The 24,243-nt window shown below is 40.1% G+C and overlaps 1 protein-coding gene across 1 annotated transcript in view; it reads left to right on the forward strand.

The window, feature by feature from the left end:
- C12H6orf89 (chromosome 12 C6orf89 homolog) overlaps window positions 1-24,243 on the forward strand; it is a 42,056-nt gene that overhangs the window by 1,020 nt on the left and 16,793 nt on the right. The window contains exons 2-4 of the mRNA XM_038553899.1: window positions 5,895-5,990; window positions 11,583-11,790; window positions 12,245-12,458. Of these exons, the coding sequence (XP_038409827.1) occupies window positions 5,895-5,990; window positions 11,583-11,790; window positions 12,245-12,458 (518 nt within the window). The remainder of the gene's footprint in view (window positions 1-5,894; window positions 5,991-11,582; window positions 11,791-12,244; window positions 12,459-24,243) is intronic.

The following is a 24,243-nucleotide window of genomic DNA, read 5'->3' on the forward strand; positions in this document are numbered from 1 at the left end:
TTTTTTTTTTTTCTTTAAAGATTTTATTTATTTATTCATGAGAGACAGAGAGAGGGGCAGAGACACAGGCAGAGGGACAAACAGGCTCCATGCAGGGAGCCCGACGTGGGAGTCAACCCCGGGTCTCCAGGATCACACCCTGGGCTGAAGGCAGGCGCCAAACCACTGAGCCACCCAGGGATCCCCCAAAACAGTTTTCAAGACCTGGTTTGAATCCCTGTTCCTCTTACAGCTGCCCTAGAACAGCATAGAGATTGTCTAAATGGGAGGTTCCTAAACCTTCCATTTAGTTTTCATCTAAAGCCTCCTTAGGCTGATGTATTTTTAAGAATAAGAACAATAAGAGGTAAAATGAATAGTTTGGGAATGAACGATCGCTTTGGAGCCTTCCTATGCATTTGTTTAGTAGACATTGATTAGGTTTCCTTTCCCTGAGGTGAATTTCCATGTCTGTTCTTAGTTTTTTCTGTTGTTATGTATTCCATTTATCTCTTGCTTTCACGTGTTAAATAACAAAAATTCAAATGAGTAAGTTTTAAAGATACAGTTGGCTTTATTCAATTCATGAATCCGGCAGCATTCCATCTAGCAAGTAGAGGGGAGCTTCTAGGGCTACAGGAAAGGAAAGGTTTTTAAAAGTAGAGAGGGTCTCCATCGCTATCTCTGTCTCTCTCAAATAAAGAATACAATCTTTAAAAGGTTGGTGGGGGGCGTTTGGGTGGCTCAGTTAGTTAAGTGTCTGCCTTGAGCTACAGTTATTATCCTGGGGTCCTGGGGTTGAGCCTCCTGTCAGGGTAGCCTGCTTCTCCCTCTCCCCCCTATTCTTGCTATCTCTCTTTCTCTGTCTTTCTCAAATAAATAAAATCTTAAAAAAAAAAGTGGAGGGGTGCCTGAGTACCTCAATTGGTTAAGCATCCAACTCTTGATTCCAGCTTAGATCATGATCTTGGTTGTGAGATGGAGCCCTAGTTGGGGGGGGTGGGGGGTGGGAGGTGCTCAGTTGAGATTCTCCCTTTGCCCCTCCCCTCATTCACTCTCTCTCTCTAAAAACAAATAAAATCTTTTAAAAAAATAAGAGTGTAGAATAAAGACCCCCCTTTTTTTTTTAAGATTTATTTTTATTTATTTATGATAGAGAGAGAGAGAGAGAGAAGCAGGCTCCATGCAGGGAGCCCAACATGGGACTCGATCCCAGGACTCCAGGATCAGGCCCTGGGCTGAAGGCAGGTGCGAAACCGCTGAGCCACCCAGGGATCCCCAAGACCCTTTTTTTTTTAAAAGGCAAAGTCACTCTGAATGGGAGGAGTTCTATCAGTAAATTCTCTAGAGCTGACCAGAAATTCCATGTTGATTGGTTAAAGTTTTAGGGGATTTTGAAAGTGCAGTTAGGTTAGGTGGTAAGTCTTGGTTAACTGACTGAAGCTAAGGGACACCATTTTGGGCCTTTGATTTTCTTTTTAACACAAGAAACAATTTAGTGTGAGGAGACATGGAAATAGGTATAATACCGAATGATAAGGGTTGTGTTTAAGGTTCCAAGGACAAACATCGCGGCTGAAATAAGGAGTTCATTCATTGGAAAAGCACGGGAGCTAGACTTTTTAGGCAGAGGAAATTATTTGTGCAAAAGCAAAAAGATGTGTAATGATATGGCAGTGAAATGTGTGTGGAAGGAATGGGAAATGAGACTGAACAGGTAATCAGTGACCAGGTTGGAAAGGGCCATGCTAAGTAATCTGGACTTCATCTTATATTATTAAATATTAAATTTGGGTATCGGGACAAATGCTTTACATTTATCATCTTGTAATCCATTAATGACAGTGTTGGAAACAGAGTTATCCTCGTTTCATAAAATAATGAAAACTCTGAGGTTAGATTAAGTTGTGTCTCATGGCTAGAGGAGATGGAAGATCAAGGAATTATCCAGCTTTTCCCAACTCCATTGCTTGCTTAACCCATGGTGCTAAATTGTTCTGCAGCAGGGCATGGGGATTCAAGGAAGTTGCTTTATTTATTTTTTAGAGAGGAAGAGAGAGGATTTTTTTTTAAAGATTTCATTAATTTATTCTTGAGAGACACAGAGACAATAGAGGGAGAAGCAGGCCCCTTGCAGGGAGTCAGATGGGGACTTGATTCCTGGGACCTGGGATCCCCCCCCCCCCCCCCCCCCCCCCCCTGCTGCAGACAGAGGCTCAACCCCTGAGCTACTCAGGCTCAGGCGTCCCTGGAGAGAATTTTATTTTTTTTTTTATTTTTTTTTATTTTTTTTTTTTTATTTATTTATTTTTTTGGAGAGAATTTTAAACAGACTCTATGCTGGGTCTTGATCTGGATCTTGATCTCACAAACCTGAGGTCTTGACCTAAGCCAAAATCAAAAGTCAGATGCTTAACCAGCTGTGCCACCCAGGCGCCCTCAGGGAAGTTGCTTTAAACAGACAAGTAACATGAACTAGTTTGTGTTTCAGAAAAGCAATTTGTGGAGAGTAGAGGATGGATTGGAGAGGAGGATAGTATAGAGATTAAGTATATCTTTGTGATGGTCCATGGAGAGAATGTTGAGGGCCTTCACTGCCATTAATGTAGGACTAAAGAGGAGATGATGAATGTGGGAACCATAAAGGAGGTGGAATTGAGGATTTAGTGATCAGTTCATTGGTGGTGAGGAAGAAGGAAGAGGGTTTTAAATTTGGAGAACTAGTATTTCTGTTCCAAAACAGATATAAATTCCAAAACAATATAGTAGGAGAAATGAGTTACAGGGGGACAATAAGAAGTCAGTTATGGACACATTACATAGAGGGGTACAGCAGGAAATTTCGGTCATTGTGTCTGGTAGATAGATGGATGGGTCTGGAGTTCTGGAGAGTTTAAGACTGGAGAAGAGATTTGGGAATCACTAATAGGTGGTGGTTAAAGCCATGGAGGGAATGATGGGAAACCTGGGTGTCTCAGTATTTGAGCATCTCCCTTTGGCTCAGGTCATGATCCCAGGGTCCTGGGATTGAGTCCTGTGTTGGGCTCTTTGTGGAGAGCCCGTCTCTCCCTCTGCCTATGGCTCTGCCTCTTTCTGTGTCTCTCATGAATAAATAAATAAAATCTTTTTTTTTTTTTCAAAATTTTATTTATTTATGATAGTCACAGAGAGAGAGAGGCGCAGAGACACAGGCAGAGGGAGAAGCAGGCTCCATGCAACGGGAGCCCGACGTGGGATTCGATCCCGGGTCTCCAGGATCGCGCCCTGGGCCAAAGGCAGGCGCCAAACTGCTGCACCACCCAGGGATCCCAAATAAATAAAATCTTAAAAAAAAAAGTTATGGAGGAAGTGAGAGGATCAAGGACAACTGTGATGAATACCAGCATTCAGGGGTATAGTCTTTCAGAAAAGAGAAAGAATTATGCCAGAGTTTGAGAGCACTTGAGGGAGAGCATAGATAGCAATAGCAGCTTCTGCAGAGAGGTCAGGTAAGGTGATAGTTGAGAAAACATCCTTTGGACTTGGCATGTAGAGAACCACTGGTGACCTGAGTGAGAGTAGTATCAGTGGTGTGAGGGGGGCAAAAATATGATTTCAAGAGGTTAATAAACAAATGGAGACCCGAGAAAGAAGAAGGTGAAGTTTTGTCTTTTTAAATTTTTTTGTAAAGGAGGTTGGCTCTGAAGGAAGGGGTTGTCGTCGTCGTTGTTGTTTTAATGGTAGAAACTGGAAAAGGTGTGGATAGGACCAGGTAGAAATAAGTTTTAAAATGTGGGGGTTACTACTTCAAATATGTTCATATCATAAAGGGCAAAACAACAAACAAACCCAGGATCTGTTTTAGATTTAAATAGACCATAGAGACATGATAGCTAGTTGTGATTGGATGACAATTGATTGGATCCTGGGTTTCTAAAAAACTATATGGCTTTTTTTTTTTTTTAACAGAAATTTGACTGTGGAGTGGATATTAGGTAATGTTAGAGAGTTGTCTTAATAGGTATGATAATTATGCTTATGATTAAGTACAACAGTGTCCTTACTCTGAGGAGATGCATGCTGAAATATTTAGAAGTGATTCCATGAAGTGTTGCAACTAACTTTTAAGTGGTTTTGGCAAAAGCAGAAAGAGAAGTGACAGATAAAACAAATGTGGTCATATGTTAACAATCGACAAATCTAATAAGTAAAGGATATACAAGTGTTTATTGTACCATTTCAGCTTTTCTGGAATCTTGAAATTTTTCAAAATAAGCAATTGGAAAAAGTGGAAGAGGCATATTTTCAGCGAGTGAAGAAAGTATGACTCACTAAGTTTCACTGGACAGAGATGTCCAGAAAGAGTCAAGTGATGATAAAACTACAAAAAAGATTTCCCTCAGTTGTACATTTTAAGCACTTTCTACATTTTTAAATCCCTACTCTTTTAAGTCCTGTTGTTTTAATATTCATCAGCTATTTTTCCTTTTAATATGATGTTTCTTTTTTCTTTTTTTTTTAATTTTTATTTATTATTTATGATAGTTACACAGAGAGAGAGAGAGGCAGAGACACAGGCAGAGGGAGAAGCAGGCTCCATGCACCGGGAGCCCGACGTGGGACTCGATCCCGGGTCTCCAGGATCGCGCCCTGGGCCAAAGGCAGGCGCTAAACCGCTGCGCCACCCAGGGATCCCGATGTTTATTTTTTCTTAGTGATTTTTATCACAATCCAAAGGCCTCATGTTTTTCCTTTTAGTAGAACATCTTCAATTGATGGGAATCAATGGATAAAATAGAATGGAATTTGTTCCTAAAACTGAGGAATGGATTATCAAACTGCATAGCTAGCATAGTACTAAAGAACCTAGTACTAGAAAAGAAAATTTAATATTACTCTGGATATTGCCCCTACTATTGAAGATTAGGACATATTTATATTTTTTAAAGATTTTATTTATTTGAGAGAGAGAAAGCAAGCAGAGGGGAGTGGAAGGGTAGGGCAGAGGGAGCAGGGAACCTGATGCAGGGCTCAATCCCAGGACCCCAGGATCATGACCTGAGCTGAAGGTAGATGCTTAACCAACTGAGCCACCCAGGCGCCCCTAATTAGGACTTATTTAGATGGACTTTTGAAACTTTCTTTTTGAATTATAGCATTTCTCCTTTCATGTTTTAGCTAGATACATCAATATTGCGTCTCAGAGTTGCGTAGTTGGCACAGCTGTTTAGTTTGGAAAACTAAGAACCTCCTGGGTGATGTCAAATCAGTGTTTAGGATGTATTTATAACTATAAAGGAATTCTGTATTAAACAGGACAAAGCAGTCTGACCTCTTAATCTATTTTCTGCTTTAAATCATTTTTATTGGTAAGTTCTGTCAGAGTCATTCTATCAGCTGTGCCTCTGTCCTGTTTTTTTTCTAGACTGAGACCCAGAAGGAATTGTGGAGAACATCTCATCAGAGCTGTCAGTGGCTTCCTTCTATTCCTTAGATGCTCCTTCTGAAGTGAACAGCCTCCTAGTTTACCTCCCCCCTCATCTCCACCCTGGCCTCCCTTGAAAGCAATATTTCTTAACCTTAGCACTCTTAACCAGTTTGAGTGGGACAGTTCTTTGTTATGGGGGCCTGTCCCTGTAGGACGTTTAGTCTTTACCGCCTAGATGCCAGGGGTGCCCCTCCAGTTTTGACAATCTAAAATATCTTCAGACTTTGCCAGATGTCCCCCAGAGAATAAAATCACCCCTAGTTGAGACCTGCTGTTCTAAAGCAGTGTCTCCTAATTGAGGGTGTGCCTTTAATCAACAGGGAAGAGCTTGAATACTTCTGCACCTGGGTCCCACTCTCAGAGGTTCTGGCAATTTATTATGTCTAGGGTAGTGCATGATACCTTGATTGTCATAATTCTGCTAGTGACCCTGCCTGTGCCCTTGCAGGTGTAAGCCACTGTTGGGAGTCAAGCTCACTCTTTGGAACTTCCCTCTGTGGCAAAGTTCATTCCTGCCAGAGTTGGATCTTCTTTCTTTCTGGAGGTAAAGGGATTGCCGTCAAGGCTCAACTGATTACAGTCAGTCCCCTGATACTTGTTTCTTAGTCATGACTTGGTGTTTGACTTTTTTTTTTTTTTGTAATATAAATCATTGTGTTGAGGGCCAACTTTCAGATTACAGCAAGGGTGCTGCTTTGCTAGTATGAAATCCCAACCCAAAGAAACATTATTTGTGTGTATTTAATTAACATCATATCTACTAGATGCCAGTACCCCTCAAATGTGAACACCAAAAATGTCTCCAGACTTTCCAAATGTCGTCTGTCCAGAATCACCCCCGTTGAGGACCACTGGTCTTTTTTTTTTTTTTTTTTTTTTTTTTTTTTTTTTTTTTTTTTTTTTGAGGACCACTGGTCTAACCAAAGCCGAAAGAAGGGCTTCTTATGAAGATCCCCATGTGCTCTTAAAAACTTTATGAAATTATTAGTAATGCCCCTTCCAGTAACTTGGGAAATATGTCAGAATGTCCAGGAAGAAGGATGTACAGCTTGCAAAAATATATTCAGTATCGTAATGCCATTGTATTGAATTACAAAAAATTACTTGAATTACAAAAAAAAAAAAAAAAAAAATCCCATTGTTTTTGCAATACAGACTGGGAGTCTAGTGAGATGTTTATGTATATTAAAATTAGGCGGAGATTTATGAAAGTTGTGAAATAGTCATCAGAAAAGATGGTAGTTGGCTCTCCTCGCTTACACTTTTGTTCCCTTCACGGTTCTCCTAAAGGCACACTAATATGATGTTTTTTTCTGCCTGAGGGATACCTACATTTGCTCCACCTTCCAACATTTTAAAATTTTTTACTGAAATTTTTTCTAGAATTCTCACTGCTCTCTTTTCTGGTTTTTTTTTTTTTTTTTTTTTTTTTTACTGAATTTTAATGGATTTTGACTGGATATTGTTGGGTAATTAATTGTAGTTTGTTTGAATGAACATTATCTTTGCTTGCTTGCCTAGAATGTCCTTGTTAATTTCAACAGAAAAATGCTGTCTCTAGAATCACTAGTCACAAAATCATGATATGGAAAATATTGTAATAAGTTGCTGCTTTATTCTTTTTCCAGGAATCATTGTAGTTGTCACTTTTCCAGTTCTCAACCACTCAGTTTTGATAATCGAGCGACACAGTGTGGTTTCTGCACCAGCTCAGAATAGGAAAATACTTGGTAAGGGAGGCAGCATACATAAAGATTAAAAGCATCAGCCCTGAAGTCAGGCACACCTGACTTCACATCCCAGCAAGTTATGGAACCTTTCTGAGTCTTAGTTTCAATATCTGTGAAATGGGATTAATCACACCTACCTTTTGGCAAAACAAAGAAAGCAAAGAAAGAGACAAAACAAAAATCAGACTCTTAACTATAGAGAACAAACTGAGGCATGCCAGAGGGGAGGTTGGTGGGGTGGGTGGGGTAAAAAGATGAAGGAGATTAAAAGTACACTTAACTATGATGAGCACTGGGTAATGTATACAATTCTTGAATCATATTGTACACCTGAAACTGATAGAACACTGTATGTTAACTATACTGGAATTAAAATTAAAAACTTAAAAAAAATCACACCTACCTTCTGGGATTGATGTGATAATTTATTAAGATAATTTTTCACTGTGCCTGGTATATAGGATGGCATAACAGGAAGTGGTAACATAGGAATGCAGTTCAGCACTAGTCTTTAGTTTCTAATGAATTGAATTTTTTCTACTTCCTGAAGTCTTCATTTACTCTTAAAATTTTAGAGCCAAAGGAGACTTTGAAAACCTTAGTTTAGTCCTTTTATTTTTTAGATGAGGATATAGACCAAGTGACTTAGATCATAGCAGTGTAGTGTAATAAATACCACAACAAGCTTAGGTTCAAATTCTAGAAATACACATTTTTTAAATGTCTTTATGGAGCTTTATATGCCATAAAATTCACCCATTTGAAATGTATAATTCAGTGTACATTTTTAGCATATTTTTAGTATACTCACAAAGTTGTGCAACTACCACCACAATCTATTTATTTATTTATTTATTTATTTATTTAAAGATTTTATTTATTCATTCATGAGAGACACAGAGAGACAGGCAGAGGGAGAAGCAGGCTCCATGCAGGGAGCCCGACGTGGGACTCGATCCCGGGTCTCCAGGATCACACCCTGGGCTAAAGGCAGCGCTAAACCGCTGAGCCACCTGGGATGCCCCTATCACCACAATTTCAGTTTAGAACATTTTTCTCACTCTAGAAAGAGACCCTGTATTTACTAACACTCCCCATTCTTCTCCTGTCTCTCCCCTGGATAACCACTTATTACTTCCTGTCTCTATAGATCGCCTCTGTTCTTGACTTTTTTGCATTTTATTGATGTAGCATTATGTGATCTTTTGTGACTGTCTTCTTCCACTTAGCGTAGTATTTTCAAGGTTCACCTATGTTGTAGCATATATCAATACTTTATTCATTTTTTTAAAAAGATTTTATTTATTCATTCATGTGAGAGAGAGAGAGAGGCAGAGACACAGCCAGAGGGAGAAGCAGGCTCCACGCAGGGAGCCCGACTCGTGACTCTATCCCAGGACCCCAGGAACACGCCCCGGGCCGAAAGCAGGTGCTAAACCATTGAGCCACCCAGGGATCCCATACTTTATTCATTTTTATTGTCCAATAGTATTTCATTGTATGGATATACCACATTTTATCCATCCATTTAGTAGTTCATGGATATTTAGATTGCTTTTATTTTTGAGCTATTATGAATAATGCTGCTTGGATATGATATTCTTGTACAAGTTTTTATGTGGAAATATGTTTTAAGTTCTCTTGGGTTCATACAAGTGGAATTACTGGATCATATGATAACTCTGTGTTTAAATTTTTGAGAAACTGTCAAACTGTTTTCCAAAGTAGCTGTACCATATCATATTCCCACCAGCAGCGTACAAGGGTTCCGGGTGCTCAACATCTTTGCCAACTTATTATCTGACTTTTTGATTATAGCCATCCCAGTGGTTGTGAAGTGGTGTCTTTGTGGTTTTGATTTGTATTTCCTTGATGGCTAATGATGTTGAACATCATTTCATGAATTTATTGGCCATTTGTGTATCTTCTTTGGAGAAATGTCTATTCACATCCTTTGCCCATTTTAAAATTGGGTCATCTATTATTGAGTTGTAATAATTCTTTTTGTACTTTGAATACCAGTCTCTTGGGATTCCTGGGTGGCGCAGCGGTTTGGCGCCTGCCTTTGACCCAGGGCGCGATCCTGGAGACCCGGGATCGAATCCCACGTCGGGCTCCCGGTGCATGGAGCCTGCTTCTCCCTCTGCCTGTGTCTCTGCCTCTCTCTCTCTCACTGTGTGCCTATCATAAATAAATTAAAAAAATAAAAAAAAATGTTTGAATACCAGTCTCTTATCAGATATATGGTTTGCAAATATGTTCTCCCATTCTTTGGGTTGTCATTTCACTTTTCCTAAATGGTATCATTTGCAGTACAAAAATTGTTAAATTTTAATTTAATTTAATTTAATTTAATGTAATGTAATTTTTTTCTTTTGCTGCTTATGCTTTTGGTGCCCTAAGAAACCATTGCCTAATCCAATGTCATGAAGATTTTCCCCTATGTTTTCTTCTAAGAGTTTATAGTTTCAGTTAAGTTTATGTCTTTGATCCATTTTGAGTTACTTTTTGTGTATGGTAGAAGAAAGGGTCCTACTTCACATTCTTTTGCATGTAGATAACTAGTTGTCTCAGCACCATTTGTTGAAAATACACATTTTTAAAAAGAGTTTATACCATCCTTTTATCCGAACCTTGAAATGAAAGCCTATAAAAAACACACCAGGGCAGCCCAGGTGGCTTGGCGGTTAGGCGCTCAGGGCGTGATCCTGGAGACCCGGGATCAAGTCCCACGTCGTCAGGCTCCTTGCATGGAGCCTGCTTCTCCCTCTGCCTGTGTCTCTGCCTCTCTGTGTGTGTGTCTCATGAATCAATGAATGAAATCTTAAAAAACAAACAAACAAAAACCATACACTGAGCAAGAGCAAAGACTTTGGAGAAGGGATTTAGCCTCTTTGGGTGTGGGGTGTTCTCCCCTCCCAAACCAATTCCCCAAAGTTGATATTCCCTGCCTGTTAATTCACCATTAGAAGTCTGATTCTGATTTAATTGGTTTGGGTTGAGGCCCTGGTATGAGCGTTCATTAAAAACTCTCCAGGTGATTCTAATGAAAACTAGTGAACTAAAGAGTTAATAGTCCTAAAGAGAACCAAACAGTCCAGGAGGCGCTGCCAGAGGGGGAGATAGGCTGAGGGCTTGCTGGTTGGTGGCACTGCGGGCCTGCTTTTCTCCACTGAGCTCCAAAGACTGTTGTCCTCTGCTCTACAGGGGGCAGCATCTCCTTACTAAAAAAAAAATAGAATTGTACCATGTCAGTGCTGTTTGGGGTTAGAAGTACTTTGGGATTGAAGTATGTGAGATAAAAGGACCTTTACATTTAAGAGAGAAAAAGACCAATAGAAGAGAGCATAAATCCCAAGTACTATTTTTCCTTCTGTAAATGAAGGAAAATACTGTTTTGTAAGAAACACTTTTTTAAAAAGAACTATTTAATTGCATTTTACAGATGTTACAAGTGAGTATTCTACTTTACCACTTTGATTTTTACCTTTTATTCTCAATGGCCACTGTGAAACAATTTTGCTCTGAAGTAACTATGAGAACAAGTTGAATTTTGAAATGAAAGATCTTAGGTCTTTTAAGTATATAGAAATACAAATAAAAGGCTCTTTATTGTCTAAAATCCTATTTGCAGAAAAGCATGAGGACTGCAACCTGCAAGGTCTGAAGAGTCCCAGAGCCATGGTTTTTGTGTTGCCTGGAATTCTTGCTCTGCCAGTAACAAAGCATATCAGCATGTTCCCCACAGTAAATCTGGCTTTCAGTGATTAGTTCCTCCCTCTATGTTGCTAAAAGGCATATCTTATGTAAATGCCCAAGAAATAAAATCAACAACACTCCATATTGCATTTCTTTTTATTCAAGTAAATTACCAGTAGCGGACCTCTTGTGATTGGTTTCAGCAGTCATTTTGGTTTCAGCAGTCATTTTGGACGGCACTAATGTTTCAGAATGCTATTAGGGATTTATTGTGCTCTAGACTAGTACTGCTCAAAGTGTGTGGCAACTGGTGCTGGTCCTTAAAACTGTTACTAGCTCACAATTAAGGAATGCTTAAAAAGCATTGGCCTGGGGCAGCCCGGGTGGCTCAAAGGTTTAGCGCCGCCTTCACCCTGGGGCGTGATCCTGGGGACCAGGCATCTAGTCCCACGTTGGGCTCCCTGCATAGAGCCTGCTTCTCCCTCTGCCTGTGTCTCTGCCTCTCTTTCTGTCTCTCATGAATAAATAAAATATTAAAAAAAAAAAAAAAAAAGCAAAACATCATTGGCCTGCAGTGGGTTGGGAAAAACAAAGTTGGTCCTGCTCCGTAGGTAGTCAGGAAGCACCTTTCTAAAGGAAGGAGCTTTGAGGAGGAAGTACTTGAAATAAACCATCCTCCTTTTTACATTTTATTTTCTTTCTCTCAGGGATTTTGTATTGGAAGACATGGATCTTGCTGCCAATGAGCTCAGCATTTATGACAAACTTTCAGAGACTGTTGATCTGGTGAGACAAACAGGCCATCAGTGTGGCATGTCAGAGAAGGCAATTGAAAAATTTATCCGACAGCTGCTGGAAAAGAATGAACCTCAGAGGGGGCCGCCCCAGTATCCTCTTCTGATAGCGATTTATAAGGTAAAAATGTGTTCCGATGTGGAGATACCTTACAGAGCACAAACTCTTCAACTTTCTCTCCCAAAACTGCTGTTGGCTATTCCACCACTGAACCTTCATTGTTCTGGGAATAAATAAATAAACAAATGCCTTTGTTACCATGTGTTTCTAGGAAACTTGACTATTTTGTTAAGTATCCTAGATGAAAGCTATGTATAGTTAGACTGTATTTGTGTGTAGTTTTTAATGGTGGACATAGCCCCAGGTCATATGATAGAAGCTTGGGGAGCCTTGCAATCCTCATAGTTCTCAAACTTTAAATGTTTTCAGAAGTGAATGTAAATAGCTTGTTTATGAAAATGGATTAGTTCCTAAGGCACATTGGAAATAATAGAAGAGGTCGGTTTTTTCCTTGGCATTAAAGTATTTTGTTTCTGGAGACAATCATTAATCCTTTCCCTGTCTTTCCTTATAGGTCCTTGTAACCCTGGGATTAATCTTGCTCACTGCCTACTTTGTGATTCAACCTTTCAGCCCATTACCACCTGAACCGGTGCTTTCTGGAGCTCACACCTGGCGCTCACTCATCCATCACATCCGGCTGATGTCCTTGCCCATTACCAAGAAGTATATGCCAGGAAATAAGGGAGTTCCTCTGCATGGGGGTGATGAAGACAGACTCTTTCCAGGTAGAATGCTGCATTTTACTACTTATCAGCTTTCTTGACAGTATACAATGGGAAAGGAGTATCATGTATTGACATCTAATGAAAGACACTTTCCCTATCTTGTCTCATTTAATTCAGTCCCCACCAAAACTGTGGGATGGGTTTTATTATCCCTGTTTTGCAGATTGAGAAACTGAGGCTCAGAGAGATTAAGAAACTTGCCAGAAAAACACTTCTGGGGGAGCCATATTCAAACCCCCTGATTCCAAAGCACATGTGATAGAGAGGAGTGTTTTTGTTTATAGGAAGGATCTGAACCTGTCTTATTCATCCTTTTCTCCCCTGTGTACCCTCTCCGTAATAGATATATTTATTTTTATTTTTATTTATTCATGATAGTCACACACAGAGAGAGAGAGGCAGAGGGAGAAGCAGGCTCCATGCACCGGGAGCCCGAAGCAGGCTCCATGCACGGGGAGCCCGACGTGGGATTCGATCCCGGGTCTCCAGGATCGCGCCCTGGGCCAAAGGCAGGCAGCCAAACCGCTGCGCCACCCAGGGATCCCCCGTAATAGACATTTTAATAAATAGCTCTTGATTTACTGAAAGCATCTGAGTCCAGTTTACTTTTAACCAGGTCCTCTAATAGTCCTTGCCTGTTGGACTAGGTTTTTGTCCCATTTTGTCATGGTCTTTTAGTTTAGTCTTTTCTCTGTTTCACAGTGTGCTTATTTAATACTCTGAAGTGTTCATTTTGGCCAATCAATTGGACTTAAGAGGCACTTAAACTTAGTAATGGTGCCATCAGTTGCAGCACAGGAATTTCTAGTCTGACACACCATTTGAGACTTTCCTTTTGAGAATAGCATAATATAAGACTTGAAATTTACTTTTTGAGAAAGAAGGGGGGATTTTATTATTTTGTTTGTGTTAATCTTATTGCCTATATGAAGGAATATGTAGATTAATTTCACAGATGGATTTCAGAACTTTTTGTGTAACTGTGTTCTGAAACCTTTAGGCTTAGGAAGTATGTTTCCTCTTCAGTGTTGTTTCCAGCAAAATTTCCTATTGGAAGTTACGCTTTATAATACCACTCTTTATTTTATTTATTTTTTTAAAGATTTTATTTATTTATTCATGAGAGACACAGAGAGAGAGAGAGAGAGGCAGAGACACAGGCAGAGGGAGAAGCAGGCTCCGCGCAGGGAGCCTGATGTGGTACTCGATCCCAGGACTCCAGGATCACACCCTGGGCTGAAGGCAGGCGCTAAACCGCTGAGCCACCCAGGGATCCCCCTATAATGCCACTCTTTAAGCCAAGATCTAGTCTGTCATAAAGATCACTTGGACTGAGTCTTCTTTGAAAGCTATTTTTGTATACTCGAGGGAGGAAATTATGGAAAGATATCCAAAATTATACTAAAATCAGAGGGAAGGAACATAAGACAAAAAGCCTCGTGAGGTTTTTTTTTTCCTTAATTAGCTCATATATAGAAAGTTTTTAATTCCAGGTATAAATTAGGGTTGTTTTTCAAATGTCATCCAAAAAAAAAAAAAAAAGGCATCAACAAAGCTTAAAAAAAAAAAGATGTTTCCAACACCCTTATCAGGAAGGTCCAGAGCACGTGAGGGAAAGATCCAGAGAAACTTGTCAGGCCAGTCTATGGTGCTTCCTCACATGCATCAGCCTCCTTTCTAGTCTTCCTCTCACTGCCTCCCTCAAGGTATCTTCTGCTCTTTGGCACACAGAGATGAAGTCAGCGGTGTTTAGCACCAAGCTGATGGTAGTTACTTTCTTTTCTCCCCATCCTATAAGGGAAATTTCCACAGGCTATTGAATTAAGAAGTGAGAGTTGTTGGACCATGATTCCTTATTCTCTAAATCAGAGTCTAATAATTCAAGAAACCTTAGCGTCTCATCAGCAAGCCTAACTGTTGGGTCTACTCCAAATGAATATTTTGCCTTGCAGATGGAAATAAAATGACTCCTTGAAGCTCAGTTGTAAAGAGAAAGCATTGGAAGGGTGTGGTTTTAGCTCTAATGTTGTTGACTCTATTAAAAGTGCTGCTTTTACTTGTAAATGTGGATATTGATGCACCATATTTTCCTGCGTATAATCATTCTGGGAAGCTGTGGCCACGTAAAACTAATAGTATTTTGCATATAATTTGGGAGGAAACTAAAGAATGCATATATTATAAGGAGTAAATAGAAACATATTGGGGAGAATTAGGTACAAGAAATAGGAACTGGGCCTGCAAGAGGGCTAGAAAAGGAAAAAAATAAAGTTATTATTCCTAATGTCTTGGTACCAAAAAACAACTGCCTTTTATTCAAGATTGCTTAGTGATAACTTTGAAATAAATGTAGAGAGAATGGCATGACAGATCCAGCACCCTGAAGGAAGGCCCCCAAGCATATTATTTCCTACAGGCTGGCTTGTCTGTGTAACCTGTCATCTGTCCGTCTGTCCATCCCCCCCACCCCCTGGTCATCTGACACTTTTTGCAGTGGCCTTTTGAGAATGATGGAGGGCAATGCAGTGCTGATGTACCCGAGGCACCCCCACCAATGGTACTAGCTTTCCTCCTGACCTCTGGTACTTTTTCCTCTTGACTCCACCTGGGGAACTAAAGGCAACAGAAGTAAGGTTCTTTTTCTCGGTTCCAGCCTTGGATAGGAAACCCTGCTTCTGAATCCTCTTGATGCGAAAAATGAAGTGACTCTGTAGTGACTCATGTCATCCTCCCACTCTGTAGCAGAAAATAAATAAGCTGACACTTACTTAGTATTGACCGGATGCCAGACCTTGTTCAAAGGGTTTTCCATATGTTGCCTCATTTAATCTTTACAATATCCCTGTGAAGTAAGTTCTGGTTTTATGCCCGTTTTAAGGATGGAGACACCGAAGTACAGTGACATTAGGTCACTTGCCCAAAGTCCCAAGGCTAGTAAGTCGTGAAACCATGATTTGGCATCCTATCCTCAGAGTCTGAGCTCTTAGCTTCTGCTGGGGGTAGTGTGTAGCTACACAGTATACCTGAAGAATCTAGCTTTAAGTTTTATTTGGGGGGGGGGGGAAACGGTTGATTTTGGGGGGAAAAAAGGTTGATTTGGGAGTTCTGCACTCTGTCTCAGCTCACCAGAAGCTTTATTTCAGCTCCCTAGTGCCTGGAACAAGGTTTTGTGGCTGATACTACAGATCCAAAGATAAGCTAAGCTCTTGGCTCTTTAGAATTTTCCCAATCTAGTCTTTTCCTAGGCATTCAACCCAGCTCATCTTCCCAGTCTGCACCCTTATGGGTAATATTTGACTTGTTGTTTGAAACCTTTATCTTATTAACTCATAGTTTTCCCTTCTCAGTCAAATTCTCAGTTCTTGTTTTACCCCCCTCTGGCTCATATTTTTATATCCACTTTGATCTTACCAGCCATCCTCTTGATTTTTCACCCTACCATGGAATCGCTGAGTCTTAGAGCTAAAAAGGAACTTTAGCATGGATCTAGTGCATAACCCCATTTTGTAAAGAGCAAATGGAGGACAGGAGAGGGGAGGTAACTTGCTTACCCAACTCAAAATACCAAACTGGTACTTGAACCTTTGTTTCTTAACTCTAGTATTCTTTCCATCATGCCATACTGCCTGCTGTCTCACCCTCAGCCAAGCCAGGCTCCTGCATGTTCGGCCCAAATTATTTTGTTTACTTCAGGCATCTGTAATTTTTTTTGAAAAAGATTTTATTTTTAAGTAATATCTACATCTAACATGGGGCTCAAACCCATAACTCTGAGATAAGGAGTCACATGCTCTGCCGACTGGGCCAGCCAGGCACCCCTAGGCATCTATAATTTTTAATTATGACACCCATTTATACTGAGGAGACCTCATATACAGTGAGAAAGTGTATCTCTGTATCTGAACTGCATTGGAACTTCATGCATCCATGAACGTAGATCTTGTAGTATGAAGGAGTTGTGAGAATAGCAGATCATTCATGGACTTAGAACTAAGGACCTAATCAGAGTCTAGGCCAGTGCCTGAAGATGAAAAGTCAGACCTCAGGGAATATCCTATTCGTTTATTTGCAAATAAAATTTGAGGGGATAATAGCAACTGTGTCAAGCACCTACTGTATATCAGCGGCCATGTATTTTCTCAGTTGTCACAACAATCACAGAGTAGTTAACCATTGTTTCAAAGATGAAGAGACTGATGTGCCAGAGGATTGACCAAAGTCTCACAATTAGAGACCATTTTTTAAAAACAGAAATATAGTTGACACATGATAATTATGTTAGTTTCAGGTGTACAACACAGTGACTGAACAAGTCTGTATGTTATGTTGTGGTCACCACAAGGGTAGCTATCATCTGTCCCCATACTGTGCCGTTACATTACCATTGACTGGATTCCCTAAGCTGTGCCTTTCATCCCCGTGACTCATTCACTCCATAACTGGGAGTCTGTGTCTCCCAGTCTCCTTCACCCATTTTGCCTGTCCCCCCTCACTCCTCTTTCCTCTAGCAACCATCAGTTTGTTCTCTGTATTTATGGGTCTGTTGCTACTTTTTTTGTTTTTTTTTTAGATTCCACATGTAAGTGAAATCTTAGAGTATTTGTCTTTGCCTGACTTAATACTTCACTTAGCATAATTTACTCTCTAGGTTCATCTGTGTTGTCACAAATGGCAAGTTCTCATCCTTTTTATGATTGAGTAATATTCCTGTGTGTGTGTAATATGTGGGATTTCACTTCTCTGTCACACCTTTTTATTTATTTATTTATTTATTTATTTTTTTATTTTTTAATTTATTTACGATAGTCACAGAGAGAGAGAGAGGCAGAGGAAGAAGCAGGCTCCATGTACCAGGGAGCCCGACGTGGGATTCGATCCCGGGTCTCCAGGATCGCGCCCTGGGCCAAAGGCAGGCGCCAAACCGCTGCGCCACCCAGGGATCCCTGTCACACCTTTTTAAAATATAAAACAGCTAGTTTAAAGTTATTTGAAATAAAGAAACCTTAGACATTGAAAGTTGGGTGATGACCATCCCAACTTCTGCAGGCCTATCTGTCTGGTGCTACTCAAAGAGGGAATAGGTAGAAAGAGAGGACTAGAAAGAAGAGATACAGCATGTAAGGTGGCTGAAGAAGACCTGTGTACAGGAATGACATGGGATGGTCTGCTATGTGCTGTTGGCTATTTTCCAGGGAGAGATTTTGCTCACTTTGCAGTGTGATGGTTCCAGCCAGATGTATAGAGAATGCATCAGATGAAGCCTTTTCAGATAGATGGAGGCCAGATTGGGAGTGTGGGTACTTTTCCTTTTGCTGTTGGGGATTTTACGGGAAAGAGAAAAAGGAGCCCCAACCGTACACCCCCACATATACCCAGACAATTTATTACCTGGCCATTCCCCAATCCCTTCCCACAAAAATACAAGCACATTCTTTATCTACCTTGGTGATCTCAAGGCTGTAGAGAGATCAAAAGTAGCTCTTCCCCGTGAAGTTTGGCTTCCCTAATTCAGATGGATGGCATAAGCTACCCCCTTCCAGTGATCCTTTTTCCTCATCACTTCCCCTTTTCCTTTGCTGGCTACCAGCTTGGCCAGTGTCTCTGCTCCTGTCAGGTACCACTTCAGAGGCCTTCCCTTCTTCTAAGATGACTGAACTCTACATTTTGTAGTTGATATCCTCAGCTTAAGTTTTCATGGTCTTCAAAGAAATTTTTATTTGGAGAATACATGGGACACAAACAAAGACAATGAAGAGGTATAAGATTTTTATTGTTTTTTTTTTAAGATTTTTTATTATTTGAGAGAGAGCAAGAGTGAGAGAGATCAGAGGGGAAGCAGCAGACTCCCCACTGAGCAGAAAGCCTGATGCAGGGTTTGATCCCAGGACTGGGATCATGACCTGAGCTAAAGGCAGATGCTTAACCCACTGAGCCATCCAGGCACCCCTAAGATTTTTATTTTTAAAAATATACTTTTAATAAGGAAATTCCTCTTGATCCCTCTAATTCCTTTATGTAGCTAACTGCTGGTAATAATTTGATATACATACTCCTGAATTTTTCCATGGCTATATAGATAAGTATACTTAACATATATAAATGTAAGATATTTTGGTACATGCAACATAGGAAAAGCACTTATGTTCATACTTCCAGTGAGTACCACAGGTTGGATGGCTTAATACAACAGAAATTCTTCTCTCACACTTCTGTTAAGCGTGAAGTCCAAAATCAAGATGTTAGTAAGGCTATACTCCCTCTAGGGAGGATTCTTTTTTGCCTCTTCCAGCTATTGGTGGTTGCCAGTAATCTGTGGTGTTCCCTAGCTGTGGTAACATAACCCCATCTCTGTGTCCATCTTTATGTGGCCTTTTTTCCTCTGTGTGTCTTTGTGTGTCCTCTCATCTTTTTATAGGGATACCATTTAAATTAGATTTACTTCAGGATGACTTCATCTTAATTAGTTACATCTGCAAAGATCCTATTTCCAATTGTGGTCACATTCTGACATTCCAGAAGGACTTGAATTTTGGGAGATCTATTCAATGCAATATATACACTTTTCAGGATTTTATATTCTATTCGTGAATATCCCATAATTTAAGTTTCTAGAGAGGTTTTTTTTTGTCCTTTTTTTTTCTATTATAAAAAAAATGCACCTGGGACATTCATATATATAATTTTTATATACTTGTACTATTATTTCTGTAAGAAATTCTTAGAACAACTGGGCCAGGGATCCCTGGGTGGCGCAGCGGTTTGGCGCCTGCCTTTGGCCCAGGGCGCGATCCTGGAGACACGGGATCGAATCCCACGTCGGGCTTCTGGTGCATGGAGCCTGCTTCTCCCTCTGCCTGTGTCTCTGCCTCTCTCTCTCTCTCTCTCTCTCTCTGTGACTATCATAAATAAATAAAAAAATTTCAAAAAAATAAAAAAATTATTAAAAAAAAAGAACAACTGTGCCAAAGGGCATGCACATTTTATTTATTTATTTAATTTTTTTGCACATTTTAGATTTTAATAAATACTACCCTAAATTGTCTTCATAAACTTATACTAATGTGTACTTTCATTAACAGCATATGTGCACTGGATATTGGCATTGTTTTGCCAGTTAGAAAACTAAAGAATGATATCTTATTTTAAGTTGCATTTCTTTGATTATTCTGGAGTTGGGTGTCTTTTTCATGTGTTTTATAAGCCATTTATATTTGTTTTTCTGTGAATTACTTATATCTTTTGCCCTTTTAATATTTTTTATTAAATAGGAGCTCTGGGGCACCTGGGTGGCTCAGTCAGTTAAGTGTCGGCCTTCAGCATGGATCGTGATCCAAGAGTCCTGTAATGGAGCCCTACATTGGGCCCCCTGCTCAGCAGGGAGTCTCTTTTTACTTCTGCTTCCCTCCTCTGCTCCGGCTCTCTTATTGTCTCTCAAATAAATAAATAAAATATTTAAATAAATAGTTCATTATACATTAGAGATGTTCTTTGCCTCATCTGCAAATATTGGCTCAATCTGCCCATTTTTTCTTCGTGGCATCTTGTTAGTGTCTTGCTTAGGAAGCCTTTATTTCTCCCAAAATTATAAGAATCATCTCATACTTCGCTCTATTTTTAAAAATTTGTTTTATCCATTTAAATCTTTATCTAGAATTTATTTCAGTGTATAGTGAAAAGGATCAAACTTTATTTTCTTCCAAATAGGTGGCTACTTGTCCCAACATCATTTACTGTATCTGTACTTTTTCCACTGAATTAAAATTGACCTTTATTACAAATTAAATATTCTCGTGTGTGTGTGTGTGTGTGTGTACTGGATATGTTTTGTTTTGTTTTTAAAGATTTTATTTATTCATGAGAGACAGAGAGAGAGGCAGAGACACAGGCAGAGGGAGAAGCAGGCTACATGCAGAGAGCTGGATGTGGGACTTGATCCGGGGACTCAGGATCATGCCCTGGGCCAAAGGCAGATGCTAAATCATTGAGCCACCCAGGGACCCCTATACTGGATTTGTTAACTGCATTCTTCATTTTTTTTTTTTTAAGATTTTATTTATTCATTCGTGAGAGAGAGAGAGAGAGAGGCAGAGACACAGGCAGAGGGAGAAGCAGGCTCCATGCAGGGAGCCCGATGTGGGACTCGATCCCAGGTCTCCAGGATCACGCCCTGGGCTGAAGGCAGGCACTCAACCGCTGAGCCACCCAGGGATCCCATCTTCATTTGGTTTTATTAAACTTTTTGTCTGTTACTTTATTAGAACATAGTTCTCATTATTTGCTATGGTTATGTTATATAAAGTCCCTGCCAACTTTTTGTCTGTTGCTTTATAAAATAATACAGTTGATTCTCATTATTTTCTGTAGTTATGTTCTGTAAAGTCCTGGCAAACAGTGAATTAGTGCATATTGACTTATTGCCCTTAGGGGAAATCAGAGTTAGGTTCCTGAGAATGTCTAGGTACATTTTCATCAATTGATGAATACTTGACTTTTGTTTTATGTATGTTTTTGTTTAAAGATACTTTATTTAATATAGATTGTTGGCTCATTAACATAGAGTTCACGGTCAACAGCACTATAACTCATGCCTAAAAAAAGCTTATCTAACAGGTGTATTTTCTCTGTAAGGCACATCACATAGCTTGCTTACACTTGGGAATGCTAGAGAGTACTTTCATTTGCACTATGCTCAGAGGCCCCTTTTTAATTAACAAACTACTTGTTGAGCAGTTTTGGGTTCACAGCAAAATTAAGCAGAAAGTACCGGGAGTTCCCATATGCCAGTATCCTCACAAATGATAGCCTCCTTGGGAACCATTCTAAACAGCAAAATCATAATAAAAATGCAAAGAATGTAACAGCACATAGCAAAAAGGACACTTGTTTACAGTTTGAGAGTTGCAATGAAAACCCACTTCAGCTAACCCACCTCAGCTAAGATTTGCCGCCCTGCATGGCTGGGGATGCCTGCAAAAGCACCACAAGAATTGATTGGGATTACAAATAAATTTCAGGGAATAGACAAATTCACAGATCGAAATCTGTAAATAGTGAAGTTTGCCTACACTCTTTTAATTACAGTGGCTTTATAGAATGCTGTTTTTACATCTAGAAGAGCAAATTCCTTGTTATTTTTTTCTTTTCCAAGAATTTATTTTCTTAAAGTTCAATAGTAGAAAGAGAAATAACCCAATTAAAAATGGGCAAAAGATTTGAATAGACATTTCTCCAAAAAGGATATGCAGATAATGGGAATGTAAAATAGTACAGCTGCTTTGGAAAACAGTTTGGCAGTTCCTCAGAAAATTAAACAGAGTTACCAAATGACCTAGTCATTCCACTCCTAGGTATGTACACAGAAGAATTGAAAACACATGTCCACAAAAACTTGCATGCAAATATTCACAGGAGTGTTGTCCATAGTAGCCCCAGGGTAAAAATGTAGTTTATCCATGTAATGGAATATTACTTGGCAATAGAAAGAAAAGGGCAACCAGTATGCATCGTAGGATGGATGAACCTTGGAAACAGGCTGAACGAAAGAAGCCAGACACAAATGACCATATATTGCACGATTCCATTTATTTGAAATACCAGAATAGGCAAATCCTTGGGGACTAAAAGATTAATGGTTGCTTAGGGCTGGCGGGAGAGGGGTTAGAATGGGAAAAGTGTCTTAATAGGTATAGGATATCTTTTTTTCTTTTTTTTTTTTTTAATTCTTGAGAGACATAGGGAGAGAGGAAGAGACATAGGCAGAGAGAGAAGCAGGTTCCATGCAGGGAGCCCAATGTGGGACTCCATCCTGGGACTTAAGGATCACACCCTGGGCTGAAGGCAGGTGCTCAACTGCTGAGCCACCCAGGCATCCTGGTATAGGATATCTTTTTAAGGTGATGAAAATGTTTTAATATTATGTAATGGTTTTAATATTAGGTAATAGTGATAGTTATTACAGTTCTGTGGATATACTAAAAGCCACTAAATTATACAGTTTTTTTTTTAAACTTTATTCATTTGAGAGAAAGAGAGAGCATGAGGAGGGGAGAAGGGCAGAGGGAGAGGGAGAAGCGGGCTCCCCACTGAGCTGGGAGCCTGACGCGGGACTCCATCCCAGGACCCTAGCTGAAGGCAGATGCTTAACCAACTGAGGCGCCCCTATATGGTTTATGTTGTTTTTTTTAAGATTTGTTTATTTGAAAGTGTGAGCAGGGGGAGGGGCAGAGGGAGAATCTCAAGCATACCCCCCACTGAGTGCAGAGCACAACTCTAGGGCTCAGTCTCAGGACCCTGAGATCATGACCTGAGCTAAAGCCAAGAGTTGGCCTCTTAACTGACTGAGCCACTCAGGTGCCGCTGAATTGTGTACTTTAAGTGAATTAATTTTATGGTCTGGGAATTAAATCTCAATAAAACTGGGGGTTTTTTTGTTTGTTTTTTCAAAGATTTTATTTATTCACGAGAGAAGCAGAGACACAGGCAGAGGGAGAAGCAGGCTCCATGCGGGGAGGGGAGCCCGACATGGGACTTGATCCTGGGTCTCCAGGATCACACCCTGGGCCAAAGGCAGGCACTAAACCACTGAGCCCCCCAGGCTGCCCCTAAAACTGTTTTTTTTTTTTTTTAAATTATTTATTATTCCTGAGAGACACAAAGAGAGGCAGAGACCACATGGAGAAGCAGGCTCCATGCAGGACCTGATCCCAGGACTCCATGATCACGCCCTGAACCAAAGGCAGGCACTCAACCACTGAGCCGCCCAGGCGTCCCTAAATCTGTTTTTTTAAAATGTTTTACCTATAGAGAGAAAGCAAAATAATGCCCTTTCCCTCCTGCCTGCCCTCTTCATGCCCAGCATGGAGAGAGGCTTGAGCCATCCAGTGACCTATGAGTAGTCAGGGGTGAGGGTCCTCAGGTCTGCCATCTGCCCAGGGTCTAATACGTGGGCTCTTACTGTACTCTCTAATGGTATCTGTCCCCAAGGGGGGGTGTCCTCAATAGCTCTGAAGCAGGGACCATACTTTGTAAGTCATTTGTATTACCAAGGATGCCTTCTGTCCCTGAAATTATTTCTGGAGTTAATTTGGGCAGGGGATGGATTGTTGCATTGCTGTTCTCACACATTTACTTTTCTAGATGAACTTCAGAATGAGATTATCACAGCCCCAACCCTCCACCCAACCTTGACCAGTAAGAAACTCTGATGGGAGGCTATCCAAGTTCTACTAAATATATATTTGGGGAAACTTGGCCTCTCTATAATACCTAGTCTTCCTGCCCAGGATCATGGTATGGTATGTTTATTTATTCAGGTCTTATTTTATGTCCTCCAGTCAAATTCTATAGTTTTACCTTTCCTGTGAAACTGATTACTAGTTAGGAATGAGGCCATTTTCCTTTTCAGTTTTGAAATGACTGTGGTGAGGAGAGAAAGAAGTAATTGATGTTTGTGTGTCTAGATGTGTATATCTCACATTCTGACACCTTATTGAATCATCTTTGTAGTACTCTAGTCTTTCTTTTTCTTTCCTGATCTTTCTTTTCCAGAGTTTTCTTCCTCCACCTGCTTTTCAGGGCATTTCTACCTAGAAATCCCAAGAGTGTCTGAAAAGCTCAGAATGAAACTGAAATTAAATAAATAAGTCATAGTTAAAATAATCTCTCCATGCTCTTAGGTTCAGAACCACATGCTGCCAGCCCTTGAAGCACCTTTGTGTGAACCAAGAGAACATACCCCTTTATCCTGACACTTGACTCATCTCCTGGAAAAATCGCTGCAATTAAC

The sequence above is a fragment of the Canis lupus genome, chromosome 12 (assembly GCF_011100685.1).
Source record: "Canis lupus familiaris isolate Mischka breed German Shepherd chromosome 12, alternate assembly UU_Cfam_GSD_1.0, whole genome shotgun sequence".
Lineage (NCBI taxonomy): Eukaryota > Metazoa > Chordata > Mammalia > Carnivora > Canidae > Canis > Canis lupus.